Below are 16,903 nucleotides of genomic sequence, written 5' to 3' on the forward strand. Positions count from 1 at the left end.
ACTTTATTATTTGGCAAAATACATTGCTATTTACTTATATTAACTATATTTGTCTTGAGCTAGGACCAAAATGAGGGACATACAGATGTGTTAATGCTTGGGGTTTGGAGAAATGAGGTTGATGAAGCAGTGTTTTCTTAGCTTATTTTGTGGTTGGAATAATTTTTTTCTTAATGGTCCTACTTAAAATTATAATACAGACTTGTGAATGTCTACCTTAAGGTTTTAGAGGTTGCCTTAAGAGTTGTTACATCAGTGACTCTTAAATTTCCATATATAAAAATTCTATGGGGAGAAAGAGTGTTAATGTTTTTAATAATTTTAAACTCTTTTTAACATTATAAAGCTCTCTGTAGCACTGTCTTTGTTACTTTCAGTCTTTGCAATACATTTTCTTTCCATAAATTTGTACTTCCTTATATTGACTGTAGACAAGGTTTTACTTTTCATTTATCTTTAATACCCTTTGTTTCACTTTCATTCTAGAAAACTTCAGTAGCTTATTTAGTTTTTCTCTTTCCATTTGGAATAGTTGGCTCAGAGTTAGGCAAAAGGGCAGTTCAATATGTAGAGGATTCTGTAGTTTTTTCCTCTTTTTGACTGAAGACAGAGGAAAGATCTTTTGATTCACAGACTTAAATGTAATGACCACAAAGACTAAATGACTTCAGTACAGTTACCAGAATTTTTGAGTGTAGCTTACCAGAATCAATATATGCTTCCATGGCAGGCCAGTGATACTGTGGTACCATCCAGAAAATTCAGTAGCAGCAGTCAATAATTTCTGTTTCTTAAATGTAATTTTCTATTTCTGTGGTTCTCAACACATGAATAAGCAAAAGTCAAATTAAAAGCACATAGGATAATCTACTGAATATTTATTTGTTTTCTGTGAATTGTTTTTTTTATGCCTATGTAACTAGTAAAAAACAACAGCCACCCACAATATAAGAAATAAATTTTTAAATGCTTTTGTAGTATAAAAATGTCCGTTTTTGAGTAAATGTAGCTATGTAACTTCTCATTGCCTGCTAAAGGAGTAGTGTATGCTCTCATTGTTGTGAGATGACATCTGTCTAAAGACCTAGATATAGTTGAAAATAGTAGAATAATAATGCTAGTCAATTGCAAATCTCTACTGAGCTGGAGGAAGAAAGTAAAAGTAACAATATGCAACGAGAATGCAGTGAACTGTTGAAATACAGCTCATTTGCTTAGTGTTCTCAATTTAAGATTGGTGATTTAAATCATAGCACACTACAATATCAAAACTTCAGAGTAATTTTTAGTGCTTTATGGGAATTTTGAATGGATGTCAGAATTACTTTTAAAGTTATTCTATCACTGTAGGAAGAAACAGAGAAGTTGCTGGAGGACTTGCATGTTTACCATGAAAATTATGTTTCAATTCTGAGATGTCTTCATGTTTTCACATCTTCTCTTCCAAAGTATCCTTTGGGCAAGCAGGTGATGTACTGTTATATGTGGGTCTTGTTGGGTTGTTTTTATTGTGGTTTTGGTTTGGTTTTGGTTTTTTTATTGCCTCAAAGTATGACATCTAAATAAATATTTACTCTTCATTTATTAATGTGCTGTTTTGCCTCCTGATTCTTAAAATGGAGAGAGATACTTTCTTGCTGTGGATAGAGCATGTTGTTTTCTTTACTGGTATGGGTGATACCTTGACTGTCAGCAGAGTTTCTAGGAGGAGGCAGTTGTACAGATCAGCAAAAAGATCCTTACATTGACTTCCTCACATCTGAGATTACCTGTATGCATTGCAGAGAGTGTACACTCATGTACCACCTATTACATCAATAGTCAAATTCAGATGAAGAGACTGAGTTTTTAGCAACCTTCTTTACAAAAAAAAGTAACTGTAGGAGGAAGAGTGATAGACTCTGTTAATAGTCCTATTGCTCTGATGTCATTTAACCCACCTTCTCATGCTAAGCAATTTCTTCTACTAGAGGAACAGTTACATATTCTGTGCATGTGCACTTGTCTCTCAGTTCTGAATGTATTTCATACTATTACTAGAATCTGTCACTGACTACAAAGGCAGCATGAACTGTGCCAGTGTTTGAGAATAAAAGGATGTTTTAGCTGGGGCATTTGATTGGAGTTCCTTTCTGTTACTGCAGTTGTCTTCACCTGAATATTAGTGGTTTGGAGCCTGGTGCAGAGCAACAGTCTCCAGCAGAAGCTTAGTTCTGGAAGATACTAAGAGCTCTCATTCCTTTTGCAGTCTTTCTGCATCTTTGGAAAACAGGCTCTAAAGGAATTGCTTTGAACAGCTTGTTGTAAGATTCCCATATTACTTTGTAAAACACTTTATTCTTTCTTCACCTTCTGCGTAACAGATCAGGGAGTTGCATTGTGCTTGTTTGGAAAACCGAGTGTGGGAGACAGAGGAGTATGAGTCATCTCTTCAACTAGCAAGGTGATTTTTTTCCCATTTTGTTTTAATACCACTGTACACATGGAAAGTATCAGTCATCAGTTATTCTGGAACTTAAAGCTGAAGATATTACCTATTCACAGCTAGTTTTAGGATTGTTTGCAAGTGTAATTGACTGCTGTTTTCAGTTTGGTTTTCTCCTGATTTCTGTGAAATTCCACCAGGTTCTAATATCTCATATACCCTGAGTAATTTTGGCTGAAACCACTGAGATTACTTTGTGTGAATGAGAATGAGTTGGGCTTTGTCTTTTAAAGTATGATTGTGGTAGATATTATCAATCAAATGATTGGTCTTGAATTTTAATCTGTTGTGAAAATTAGGATCTCTTCCAAATGAATAGTAGCTAAGGCCTTTCTTTTTTATTTTACTGCTTTCCTTCTCTTCCTAATTTGCCTTAACAGTTTTTACAGGGACTGAGTTAATTTTTTCTGATACTGTGAGCGTAGGACTTCAGGAGAGGCTGTACTTGTGTTGTCTGTCAGTGTTTAAAATGCCAAAGTTGTCAAAGCCAGTCTTCTTGATAGAAAAACTTTTGCAGTGTTGTAGCTAAGACTTCTAAATGTGCTTTCAACAGACATGTGGCAGTGTCTGTCTCCTGATAGCTGCACTCATTCAAACAATCCCTTGGCTTTGTCACACAATGCCATAACTGTGACTGCCTCTCCCAGACCCCCTGAGCTGCTCAGGTTTGATGTGTCTGGCAGTAAAACTGCACAGAAAAAACATACCAGTGGTGGATGGAGGGTAGCTTTCTGGGCTGATACACACACACACACAAGGAAACACACTCTTCAAACTGTACCTTTGCCATGCTGAGTGGTTCTTGCACATAGCCACTTTTGTCTGTTCTTTACCCTTATCCCTTTGAAAGGATTACATGCTTGAGTTGTCATTTCTGCAGTCTTTCCTTTGTGCTCCTTCTCTGATTCTTCTGAATCTTGATACTACTCAGTCACCTCTCAGCTCTTGCCCACAAATGTCATTCTGCTTTCTCCACTGTCTGTCTGTAATCTCTTAATAACTCTTGGCCTTTTTTCCCTTCTTATTTTTCTTCTCCTTTGTTTAATTTGCTTTAATCCTCTCTGAATTAATCTCTCTCTTCTCCTATCTCAAAGTTGGTGCTGCCATCAGATTCTGGCTTGCTCCCCTTTTATTTTTATCTGTTCATCTCCCTGCTGTTGTTCTGTCCTGGCTCCCACTGTGGGAGCCTCAGATAGAAATACAGTGATCATGGTTGCTGCTTTCATAGATGGTGATTCTATGATTTTTTTTTTTTAATTCAGAAATTCTGTCGTTTTTCAGCTTTTAAGTTCTGTTTGCCTTTTTACAAATAATTCCTCTTGTCTCTTCTTTTTCTATATAGAATCTTGCTATTATCTTTCAGAAGAAAATGATAAAATGTGGTCTTTCCCCTTCTACTCACAATCTTTTTTTCCACGTTTTGTTCAGGTTTAAAAGTTACTCATTGTTCCTTAATATCTCTGCCTTCTTAGGAATCACATCACCTGTTGATAGCTTTATGTTTACACTTCCCCATCTCTTACTTCTTTTCAGTGTTTTTCTGGAATCCATATTTTTTTTCCTTGTATTTAGAAAGTAAAAAATAGAGAAGCTTTAGATCAACTTAAGTCTCATTTTCTAACAAAATACCTCTTTTGCCTTTCATGAATTATGTTTGAATGTAAGGTTTTAAGTTTCTGAATTGTGTTTCTTTTGTGATTGGCTTCTCTACTTCAGCCTTTCCCTGGACAGGCTTTCATGCCTTTGCTAGAAGTGCTCTTCTCAAAGATGGTGTTTCAGTTAATCTAATTTGAGTAATCTAGACAGTAGTTACTCTTACCTGAGTTTTCCAGAGTCTAAAAGATGCCATAGGGCAACAGAGAATGTGTGAACTTTAGTTCATTTTGCATTAATTCCATCATAAGAGAGAGATCAAGAAAATTGGAGAGCATCTCACTCGATTGATTATGTGGAACTAACTGGCTGGGACATCTCATCAACCTTTTGAGTGGCAAAACTTCAAGGACTGTCTGCCCTATTGTCTTCTGTCTAAATATTGTACTCTGGTTTTTGTCTGCTAGTTATGGATGGCTTTTCATCACACGTTGTTTATCACAGTCCTGTCCTGTGACCGGTGCTGACCAACATGATATCGCTCCTTCAGGTGATTTCCCTCTTCAGCATTCAGGAATTTGTGTGGAAACTCTTCATTTTAGCTTCTTTTCTTCTCTTGAATAGCTTGCCTGAATAATCAGAGTTAGATTTATTTACTGCCTTTTGGTAATCTGAGATCTTCCTTCCTGCTTTAAACCTGACTCCTCACCAAATTAAAATCAACCCCGGCATACTTTACAGTAATCTGTAAAAAGGTTGCTAAGGATCCTTAACTGTTTTTTCATATGTGATAACTGCCTTCTTGCCGTTTCTTTGGGCACTGTAATCCCGTTGTTGTAAATAAATTTTTCTAGAACTTGCAGTTTCCTTTTGAATAATACTAGAAAAATAAATTTGCTCATTCCCATTTGCAGATCTCCAGATCTACTTACCTTCTCTCCATATTGGGTGTGTTTAACTGTAGTGTTTTGTCTGGCCTGGAACAAGGCTATCTTGTTTACCCATTATAATACAAGATAGTTTCAAAATGTTTTGTGTGGTCAGGGTCACACTTTCTGTTCTGATGCTTTTCTGTACAAAACAAGTGCATCTTGTCAGGCAATACCTGACTTGCAAAAATCTGTAACCCTGAAGCAGATAAACTGAAGTTTTAAATTGTAACCTTTTTAAGCATTTAGTATCCATTGCCAGTTAGAAACTAGAACTCAAATTGCAATTGTCCCACTAGATATCCAAAGAGCTTCCCCATGTCTTTTGAAATCTTCCTTAAATTTCTTAGTCACTTTTTAGGTAGTTGATATGGAAACCCACTGCTTGAGACACTGACCACGATCATTGCTTTGATATCTTTTAAATTAAGATATTGAGACTGGGAACTGCTCAGTGACATTTGAGAGAGGCCCTAAGAACTAAATAGTAAGTAAATGCAGAGCTGGACATTGGACTAGGTCTCCAAGAGATCACTTCCAACTGGAATGGTTCTGAGATTCTAGTGATGGGTAGATTTACAGCAATTAAATACAGAAAAAAGCATACAGATTTCGTCTGAGAGTCATTCTGAGTCACAGAGATTAATTTTGTGGATGTGTTTACATTGTGTTTTTTTGTTTGTTTTTTTTTACCATTTCATGTACTGTTTTTGGGAATGAGTTCTGAACTGTACCATGATTGGGTTTTGAGTGTTGGGTTTTTTTTTATTTTGTTTTGATGTCTGACTCACAGTTTCAAAAATTGGAACTCCTGTGTCCAGCAAGTGTCTTTAGATAATCAGGAAAACTACTGTTCTTCAGAAAAATATGAAGGACATCATCACCAAAACTAATTGGCTTGTTACTTTCTACTAATGACAGCAGGAAAAAAAATTGATGCAAGACTGAATGCTTGCAGTCCTGGAGATTTTTTCTTTTAAAAGGATTTTTTGGGGTTTTTTTTAAACTTTTTTCAACTAAGAATATTGAAAACTATTTCATCATTCTGCATTTCAACTTCAGCCAACAATTGTGTCTTTTAGGATGCTGAATAAGACTGATTTGGTAACCATGCTCCAACAATGTGTGGAAATTTTGGTAGCATCTTCTGGAAAGGAGTTTGATAGGGCAATAGAAAAGTTGAAGGAGTTCTTGACTCAGTTTCAGAATCTAGAAGGTGGGTGTGTGCCATCATGTATTCTATTACAGATTATGTAAAAGCTCTCTATTATATAAAAGCTGACCAATGAGTAATCAGACCATTTTCCCTGAGATAACCTATCATCATATTAAATCATCATATTTGCAGGATTTTTTTTTTAATACATGCACAAATTTAGGAAATGTTTATATTCTCTACTGGTATGTGGTTCGTGTTTTTTATAATACGGAAGAGTGACATAAGATAAGAAATTGGACAGATCAGCAGACATTACCCCCTAAATCTCTCATACATGTATTTTGAGCATTTTAGCAGATGTTGCAGTTGCTAAAAACAAACTGTTTTTAAAGATAAATAGCAGCAGACTTCCTTATGACATGGTATATAACCCAAATGGGTTATATACCATGGCATAAGGTTCCTTCCTCTGCATGTTCAGAGCTAGGACCCCAAGTGCCAGTTGTCAGCTCTGCTGACAGGCTGTGACTTGTCAAACCCCCAGATTTGATTGTTCATGGTACAGGACATATTTCAAATTTTAACAAGGCAAATGGGTAGCAGCATTCTGTCTTTCTGAGGCAGGTTAACCGAAATTGTGCATTTTTTCTTAAACACAAGTCTGATGTGTTCCAGCATTCTTCTGGAATAGAAATGTTGTTGCTTTCCCTGGATTATGGAGAAGCACTCCACAAAGATTGGCATTTAAAGATTAATTGGTTATCATCTGGTCTGTTTTATACATATTAATGAACTCGTTAATAGTGTGGTTGCTGTACAGCATTTGGACAAGTAGGCAACAACCCCCAAATGCAGTCAATATTAGTTAAAGTAGTTACATTACACTGTAGGGTTAACTGGGGTTGTCCAAAAGAATCAACTCTTGTCTGTACCATGTATTTTTTAATAGTTGTAGTAAAAACAGAGCTGTGGTAGAGAAAATAGGTCATCACTTTGAAAAAGCTGTGTATGTCACTGCTGGTACCAGCACTCAGGAATCTGAACTATAATGGAAAACCAAAGGTTTGTCTAGTTTGGAAAAAAAATAATTAAAGCTAAAGGCTTTTAAGTAGTTGGATTCTTACCTTGAGAAAATAAATAAGGAACAACAACTCTGGGGATTCAGAACTTGCAGAACTACAAAGCAAAAAAGACAGTATTTATTTATACTTGGGGTTTGAAGATGGGTTTAAAATAGTGAACATCTACTGAATCCATCAACAATCTTAGTTTTCAAAGTGGATTTAATTTAGGCTTCAAAGGAAAAGTGAGAAGGGGAAGTTAAAGATAAACTGTACATTATTAAATTGCTGAGTTAGATAACTTTTTACTTTACATTTATGTGATGGTGTTGATCTTTAGTGAAGATTCTCAGATGTCTGTTTTGCTTCTTTGTTTTTACCTAAAAATTACTAATAATTGGTGCAATTGATCACCGAACTACATGTCCATGAAGATGAAATTTTCTTATAAATTAAAGTGAGAATAAAACTGGGCAATGTAGTATCTTACATGCTTTTGTTTGCTGCTCTGGTTGCAGTTTCTGCAGTGGGTAGGGAGAACTCATTTCTTACTCATTATTTTTCTGCACATGAGAAGGGAAAAAAATGCAGCATGTGGCTTTTTTAGAAATATTCCAAAAGCATCAGTAGTACCTAGTCCTAAACTGTCAAATTAACAAGTGTTGAGAATATGACTTAGGATGACCTAAACAGAATTAAAGTGATGTGCAAGGCTTGTGCCTTGGGCCTTTGCTCAGGGCTGAATTGTTACTTAATCACTGTTGGCTAAGCTGCACTGCAGACTTTTTAACAATCTTCTACAAGGTGCAAGACCCAAAAGCTGCCTGTGGTTGCCTATGTTAACAGGGAACTACTGAGTACTTTGAAGATTGCTTGGGTTAGGAGGGTTATGTAGGAAAAGTCTACCCCACATATCAAACATTACTTTTGTTCTAGTAGCAGAAACTTCCCAAGAACGAGATGTGTCTGTATCACCACAAAAGGAGCTCCAGAAGAAGACAGACCTTTATCACCTTCAGAAGGTTAGGCCTACCTAAGTTTTACTGACTGATTGCTTAAATTAATGTTTTAAAATGTTCATGGTTAGTTCTTCCCAGCTTGCTGGAGCTCTGAGTAAAGGGTTGTGTGTGAGCGTTTCATCTTAAAAATGAATGAATAAGTGCCAACTATGTATTTCAGGCCTTCCTGACACATAGAAAATTACAGAAAATAATCTATCATAAACCAGGATTTTTAAATGCAAATTAGATGTTTTCTTTTTATTTAACTTGTAATTTAGACATTCTGCCTAACATATTTCTTTGAATTTCTCAGACTCCTATGGGTTTGAGAACTGAATACATTGGCTTAAATAAAAATAACTGGCCTAAATAAAAATAACTGATTACATTTCAGACATTATCAGCGAGAACATGCCAGCAAAAATAATTATACATGTTAAACACATAGATTGTGTTCTCCAGAGAGTAACTGCCTCCCATGTAGTCTTGTGCATCATTTTTTTTTAAAGACTTTGCTGGAGTTGAAGGAATCAAGGAGGTCTAAGAAACTGACAAAGTTTGAAATGCTTCGTTTTGAAGTTGTTGACTATATAGACAGTCTTGTAAGGTGAGCCTTCCTGTTTATATTCCTGCATTAGTTTGCACCATAAGTTGCAAATGAAATTTTACTAACATGTTAATCTTGTCAAAATTGTGTTTCAGTCCCTGTGGCACATTTTTTTTCCCTTCCTATTCTTTCTTTGAGGGCTCTAAAAATAATAACTAAAAAACAACAAAACCACACAAACCACACCTCTTCTCCAGTAGATCAGTTGAAATAATTAGAATACGAATGGACCAACCTACTTTGGCTACAGAGACAGTGTTGATGGAGGAGTGGGTCTAAGTGGCAAAACAAAGTCAACAGTCTTTACCCTAATCTTTGCTGATCTGTTCTTCTTATGAAACTGTACAGATGTCAAGTGTGATATCCTGTCCATTTTGAGAACTGTTTTGATGAGCAAGCCATAGCAGATGCAGTTTTGGAGACAGCTCTGCAGTGCAAAATGTGAAAGGCTTGTTGTGGTGGGGGAAGAGATGAAGGCATTTGTTAATTATAGAGGGTGGGGGGGAGGCAGAGAAGCTAACAGAAGTATCACTGCCAAGCAAAAAGCTTCAGCTAGGGAGACCAAGATGCGCAGAGACACTTGGTGAGAGCTTGAGATGGATAAGTAAGATCTGTGGAGTACTTGACTGGGTTAGCACTGCCCTTATTTTTGAATTTGTCAGTGTCTCAGCTAGAGTTCTATGCTAAATACATTAGATATAGAGTTGATGATAACAGATTTCTCTGCTTAAAATTTTATTTCAGTGCTGTTCATCTTGTTTTTCAGAGATTTTTCAGTACTGGATGGGAAACATGCGTTTTTATAGTCTGACAGCAGTAGACTTGTGTTGTTTCCCTTCAGCTAAAGCATGTGTCTCCCCCACACCCCCCATTACCTCATATTTTTCCAGAAGATACCTTGTACCTGCAGACAACAGGACCCTGCATGAGATTGTGTATTTCAATGCAGCCGCTGTTCTCCGAGGGCACTTGAATGCTGCCCCCAGGACTGCGCTGCACACAGCTTTAAACAACCCCCACTGGTACCTGAAGGTAAGAAGCAAGGGGCTGCTGGGCTAGTTCTGGAAGGCTGCGGGAGCGTGGTGTACAAGGCTGAGTTTTGCTGTTTCATGAAGCTTGGCACATATTCAGCTGTTTTGCAGAGAACTAGCAAGTGCTGATAAGCAACTGGGGACTTTGTTCAAGAAGCTGGGGAATCTGTCTGGCAAATGTAATTCTGGAAAGAGTTCTGTAGGAGGAACCCATTTTTCAGAGCATGTTCTAGCCATGGTATTTTCTTTCTTCTGTAGATGTAGCAGAAAACTAATTTTGTCCTCCCTACAATTAGGATGACTATCCACAGGGAAACATAAAGTGTCTGTTACTCTTTCCAGAGACTTTCCTAATAGGGCTGGTGCTCAGTCCTCACTTTGTAGATTAGCTGTAAGGTAAAGGCTGATCAGGTAGAGTCATAATATTAAAATAGCATAAATATGGTGTATTTAACCAAGTCCTTTGTTTTCCTCTGTAATAATATTTTAATGCTTGTGCATTGATATCCTGTGTTTTCTGAGTCGAAGAAAAGGATCAGCCTAACCCTGCCCTTTTCTAGAAGAGAAAAGCAAACTGTTGTCCACTTCTTTCAAACTGAAAGGATAACCAAAAGAAAGAAATAGATTAGGATTTGGAAAAGCAGTGATCATAGGTTTCTTTTTATTTGATAATAGAAGATACTTGAAGTTGTTCTTACTACCTAACATTTTTCTTTAAAAAACTGACTGTAATTTTGAAGAAAGTATTGGTTGTAGCTGTAGCTGAGTAATGCACTACTTGAATCAAAGCTAACACTTACCAGGAACTGCAAAGGCTGATAAAGATCAGCCTTTGAAATCTACAGCCTGATTTGTATTGGGTTTGTTGGCACTGTCCTCGATTTGAATGGGGGTTATCAGTTTTGCTGTGTGAAGGAGTTATTACTAAAACCATTTACAGAGCTTATTTATGAGAACAGTAGTTAGCAAATTACCATTAAAGAAAACTAATATGAACCTCAGTAGTTGATATTTTTAGAAAACCTGTAAATATACAGACTAAGATAGCCAAGAAAATCTTTAACTACTGATGTCTTAAATAAGTATTCTATTCTCTTTGAGTTGACAAGATTTAAAGCCCTCTGTCATCTTGTACTTTGTACTTGGACATGCTTTAACATATTTCCAATGTTTTCTGAGAAGATTGTGAAGTTTTGGCATAGCTTCTAACAGTAGCAGTATTGGCTGAGTACCTTGCTTAGCATTTTAATTCATGTGAGTAAAATACTTTATGACTTCTGCATGGTTTGTGTTTTTCTGCACCATGACCAGAGCAGAGTTCTCCAGATCTGTTTATTCCAGAAGGCCAGGACAGAAAAGTGCTCCAGTAGAGTACCAGTGAAAGATTAATGTGATGCACTGCTTACAGGAGTTCAGCTAGTTATTTAGCAAAGTGTGAACCAAGGGGCATGTTTATCAGCTGGGGGGAGAAGAGAACCCCAAAACAACTGCACCAAACCCAGTGTAATTCTGGTTTCACTGATCCCTGGAAAATTTAACAAATTTAAACTTGGGATACCAACTTCCATATGAGGGAAAGAGGATTTAGTCCTTGGGATAACAGCATTGATTCCAGAGCAAGGTATGCTGTGTCCTCTGTCTAGCCTTGGGGCAGGGTCAGGCAAGAGCAGTTCCTCATCAGCTTTGTTCTGGGTTGCTCCCACTCCTGTTTCCTTCTTTTGGGAGCAGCACCTCTGTGCTGTACAGATGGATTCACAACTGGCTGCTTGTTGTAGAGCAGCTTCCTGCTTGCCAGCCAGGTTATTTCCTCTCGGAACCACAGATGTGCTGCAGCCTCAGAGCCGAGGTTTCCCCGCTGGCAGCTGCAGCTCCCTCCGGCTGCACTGCAGAGGCTTGGCCCAGTTACCACAAGGGAGGCTGGGATCTCTCTGTGCTGCGCCTGTTCCAGGGGTGTGCAGTTGCTCTTGGTTGTGATAACTGTCCTGACCTTAAAATTAGAAAAGCAGTGCAGAGGGTTCTGCACAATCCAGGTTGGCACATGGATGAGTAGTAGAAAACCACAGAGCTGGGTGCTGTAGGAGAGGGGAAAAGAGAAGGGTGTAGTGTTGTCCTCTTGGACAGTGGTGAGTCACTAGATCTAGATCAGCCAGAAGTGTAACCTCATGTGTGCCAGATACTAACACAGGAGTATTGGAAACTATTGTGGTACACTCCTGAGTTACAGAAGTGTACCATAATACTCCTGAGTTCCTGATAAGCAATGTCAGAATTGTAACACTGAGGTTTCAGCCATATTTTTCTGGAAGCCGTCTTGTAATGAACTTGCAGATACTAACCTGAGGTCTATAGCTTTTGTGTTCCTTGAAGAGGAGAGTAAATAAACTTGAAAATTGCTAGGTGTCCTGGAAATTGTGAAATGTCTCATAAGTGACAAAGTCCAAACTGGAACTGAGTCTCAAAAATTGCAGGAATTGAGATCTATGGGTAAACGACAGATTCTTGAGCAAAGTTATATTTTTTTGCCTAGCCTTATTTCCTGTCTTGAAAAGTATTTTTCTTTTGAAGGTATCTGTCATTGCTACAGCTTTATAACTTCCCTAAAGTTGCTTGTATATTTTACTAGCATATGAAAGTGTTTTAGAACAAACTTCTATGACCTGAAAGGAATGATCAGTGGTTGTTTTCATGTTAAGACAGCTGACTTCTTAGAGTATATATGAAACTGAAATGAAATGCTGTAAATTTCTGCAGCTGTACAGAGACTTTCTGCCTCCGGCTTGAGTGGCTTTTCAACTTCCCAAATAAATGGTTCAGTGCTGATGACCTTGAATCCAAGAGGCTGGGAAGCTGCCCAGCAGAAAAGGGCCTGGGGGTGCTGGTTGACAGTGGCTGAACATGAGCCAGTTGTGCTCAGGTGGTCAAGAAGGCCAATGGCACAAGGTCCTGGATCAGCAATGGTGTGGCCAGCAGGAGCAGGGCACTGATTGTGCCCCTGTACTCAGCACTTGTGAGGCTGCATCTTGAGTTTGTGTCCAGTCCTGGCCCCTCACTTTAAAAAGGACATTGAGGTGCTGAAGCAAGTCCAGAGAAGGACAACAAAGCTGGTGAAAGGTCCTGTGAGGAGCAGCTGAGGGAGCTGGGATTGTTCAGCCTGGAGAAAAGGAGGCTCAGGAGGGACCTTATCACTCTCTACAACTGTCTAAACGGACGGAGGTTGTAGCCAGGTGGGAGTCAGCCTCTTCTCCCAGGGAATTTGCAACAGGACAAGAGAAAATGGCCTCAAGTTGCACCAAAGGAGGTTTAGTTTGGATATTTGGAAAAATTTCTTCCTGGAAAAAAGCAGCATTGGAACAGGCTGCCCAGGGGAGTTGTGGGCTCACCACCCCTGGAGAGATTTAAAAGACATGTAGATGTGGCAGTAAAGAACACAGTTTAATGATGACCTTGGCAGTGCTGGGTTAATCACTGGACTCACATGATCTTTAAGGGCTTTTCTAACCTTAATGATTCCACGAATTTCCTGAAACATAGTATACTTTGTTAGAAATTAGACTTTTGCTTTACAGATGCTGAGTTTCAAGACAGAAATAAATGATTGTTACATTTCAAAGGTAAAACTCTGAGACGAAAGAAGTAATTATTTTTAGTACATATGACAGAACTATAGTAAATCTTCCTCTTCCTGTCAAGAGGGCTGGAGGGAGAATTATACTTTCATATTTTCTACATGGCAAATCATGACTAGTTTCTTCTGACTCCATAAAACAGAGTATTTCTCATATATAAATAGATCTAGCAAAAACATTGCATAAAAAGATAATCAAGATAATCACTCATTGCAGTAGATACTGCATAAGTGTTACAGAAGGAACACCAAAATTGAAGTAGCTGGGGGGGGAGGGTTTGTTGGTTTTTTTAAATAGAATGCTTCTCATTTTCCTACTTGTTTTTTTTTTTTTTTGTAGTTTTTTCTTTGTACCATCAACTTAACCATTAAGCACACAAACAGTAAATATTTGCTTAAAATACCTACTATCTGAATTACCTGAAATAATGTTTTATCTAGCCCTTGGAATTATTCAAGATTAGACACTGATCAAAGTTACTGCCTTCAATTTTTTTTCATCAGAATCAAGCTTTGAAATGTGATGGAGGAGGCATTTCTAATAAAGCCCCTGACATATGCATAGTGTATAAGCTTCATTTGGAATGCGGCAGATTGATTAATCTCGCTGATTGGTTAGAGGTATGTGATGATGCTAACAGTACCTTCACCTGCGAATTTCAGTATTCTGATTTATCTTTTTCTGCATGTCTGCTTTTCTTTAGTGCCCCTTTTGACAGTTTAAATCATTGATACCTTGGTCCATAAGACTACAAGAACCCACAGCAACTCAAATAAGTCTTTCTCTATTGTGAATCATTTATTTCCAGCCCTGTTAGTCTGTGATGAAACTATTTTGCTTCTGCTTCTTTTTTGTGCTTGGCATAGATGAGACTTTATGCTTAACAAAATTGCCTTTCTTTTTTCATCTTTAAGTATTCTGTGACATTTTTATGGAAACAGGCAGGTGGGACTCTTGGAGAGAATGTTTGTGCCAGGGAAAAGTCTGGGTCCTTCTAGCTTGATAACCTATCTCATACTGTAGCCAAAAGCAGGGAGAATATAGCAAGAGAATGAACATGATATAGTCTCCCTGGCTAACAATCACATTTTAGTTCTAAGGTTTCCTAAACTTGAGTGCTTCCTCTGTATTTCATAAACCTATCTGGATGTCATTACCAGTATATTTCAGCAACCACAGCATCCTCTGAAAGAAACTGTAGCTTAACCACCTGCAGTTTAGGGGATACTCCTTTTACTTCTTCCAAGTGTGTTTTGTTTGCTGCTGCCCTGGTTGTTTATTGTATAATCCTACCCAGCATCTTGCTGTTCCTCAGTTTTATAGATTTATTCACAGCCTATCATTTCCCCAGAATATTTAAGCAGTCTCACTTTGAGAGTATTTTTTCAGTTCTGTAGTTTATCTGAGAATGGGTCAGGACCCAGAACCATTTGAGATTTAAACTGCAAGCAGCAGAGTTCAGAGTGATGTCTTGCTTTCTTTATTCCTGCCATGGTAATACGTAACTTTGCTCGCTTTTTGATTGCTGCTGAACTGACACACTTAAGAGTTCTTCTTCCAAGATCTTATTCCATGAGTGAGCCTTCAGCTCAGAGGTCACTATTTTATATGCAGATCTGTCTGTTTATGAACTAGAATAAATCTGTGCTGCTTTTCCCTTTCTAGGCTTTCTCAACTGTGGTGATGGCAGCTGAGGAACCAAATGCAGATGCAGCTTCCTCAGACCAGGTGGATGATGTTATCCAGTATCCTTTCTCATTTTTCTCAAGCTTGACATGGAAAAGCTTACAGAATTTATGAACCATGGGTTTTAAAATACAGTTTCATGTACACTGATTAACTAGTTTCAGAAAAATTACTTTAAACAGCTTTAATATATTGAAAATGTCTAGGAAGTAGATCAGTTGAAATAGTTGGGCTGGGAGTGGTGAGGTAAAAGAGCAGCTTTTATGTGCAGGAGGTGTTTGGGTCTGAAACAGAACCAAAAGTCCATAAAACAAGTTGAAACTGTGGTTAAATTATCAGAGAGTTGGTATAGCTGCTGGATAGGGGTAGAGCATTACTGGGGAACAGATGGGAGGAGGGCTGTGACCTAGAGAGTACATGGAGAAATAGAAGCAGTAGTTCATTATGTTCCAGTACCTTGGAGTTGAGAACTTTGCACAGGACACCCATTCTGTTTCTTCCTTTGTCCTGATCCTGAACTGAAGTCTAAAAAATATTTAATAGATGAGCATCTGAACCAAAACTCATGGCTACAGCAGTAATGCTGCCATAGAGAAGAATGAATAGTTGTACAAAAATAGGCTTAACTGAAGGAAGGATAATTATATGCTCTAATACTGTACCTGGCTTTCCTGGCCCTTCATTTTTTACAAGCTCCACTGTTAATTGTCACTCGCAATAAATTTAATTCTCTAACTCGGGAATATAAACCTGTATGTCAGGGAGGCAGCAACAAAGGTAGAGTGAATAAAAAGGAGAAGGTGGTGCCATGAAACTTCAGAAAAAATCTCTATAATTATCTATACATTTTTTTTGTCACGGGACATATAAGTGTAAATTCTTCTGAGACACTACAAAATTGGTGTTTGTAGGCTTTAAGCTTCTCTTAGCAGTGGGATAAGAAACTCTTCCTTTGCTGTCATGTTGTATGCATGTGGCAGAACTACTGATCTGATTGAAGATCTGTGTTTCTGTAGGCAGCTTGTGCTCTGCCCTTATTTCCAACAATTTTATTGTGCAACACTTTGTGTAATCTGTGCTTACCCTTAGAAGTCTTGCCCTCCTAGAAGAGAACAGTGTGTCTGTCATCTGTGTCATCAAAAGTGTACTTGGTTCCTTCACTGACATGTCCAGCGCTCGCTTTATTCGAGCCGTTTCTGAACTGGAGCTCCTGGGCTTCATAAAGCCCAGCAAGCAGAAAACTGACCACGTGGCAAGGCTGACATGGGGAGGCTGTTAATGTGCCACCAAGGTGCCAATAAACCTTCCCAACAGAGCAAGGGCTGTGTTCCCACCACACTAGTTCTCACTAACTTTGCATACCGAGTCAAAGTCAGCGGTGTTGAATGTTGTGAGATACATTCTGAGTGCCTGGGCAAGCTTGAATAAGTTGTTTTTTAATGCTCATCTCTGTGTAATGTTTTGCTGTATTAATGCTCATGTTCCAAATACCTTATTGTTGTGCCTGTTCAGTCTTTGATGTGTGATACTTAAACAGTCCGCTGATACAACTCAGGCTTGCAAGTCAGAAGGACAGCACGCAGCCACAAAAGTAATGAAGCAGTATTATTAACATCCTTATAAGCTGATAGGATTTGAGTCATTATTATAAAATGCCTCCTAGATCCTTGAACCAGATTTAAAAATAAATAAAACAAGTATGCTAAAGAAGACAGTGAACTTCCA

At 38.1% G+C, this 16,903-nt stretch overlaps 1 protein-coding gene across 5 annotated transcripts in view; it reads left to right on the top strand.

Moving 5' to 3' along the window:
* Window positions 1–16,903, top strand: part of ORC3 (origin recognition complex subunit 3) — a 34,495-nt gene extending 17,592 nt beyond the window's left edge. For 3 of the 5 annotated variants that reach the window (XM_085574824.1, XM_021545721.3, XM_085574823.1), the window contains 9 exons: window positions 1,351–1,467; window positions 2,364–2,443; window positions 6,090–6,223; window positions 8,164–8,249; window positions 8,738–8,835; window positions 9,726–9,867; window positions 13,996–14,112; window positions 15,158–15,237; window positions 16,352–16,903. In XM_085574824.1, coding sequence (XP_085430950.1) covers window positions 1,351–1,467; window positions 2,364–2,443; window positions 6,090–6,223; window positions 8,164–8,249; window positions 8,738–8,835; window positions 9,726–9,867; window positions 13,996–14,112; window positions 15,158–15,237; window positions 16,352–16,457 — 960 coding nt within the window. In that variant the 3' untranslated portion in view covers window positions 16,458–16,903. Of the gene's footprint in view, window positions 1–1,350; window positions 1,468–2,363; window positions 2,444–6,089; window positions 6,224–8,163; window positions 8,250–8,737; window positions 8,836–9,601; window positions 9,868–13,995; window positions 14,113–15,157; window positions 15,238–16,351 lie in introns of those variants that run through there. The other 2 variants (XM_021545728.3, XM_085574825.1) reach the window with 2 other exon arrangements.

The sequence above is a fragment of the Lonchura striata genome, chromosome 3 (genome assembly GCF_050655825.1).
Source record: "Lonchura striata isolate lonStrDom1 chromosome 3, ASM5065582v1, whole genome shotgun sequence".
In the NCBI taxonomy this organism is placed as follows: domain Eukaryota; kingdom Metazoa; phylum Chordata; class Aves; order Passeriformes; family Estrildidae; genus Lonchura; species Lonchura striata.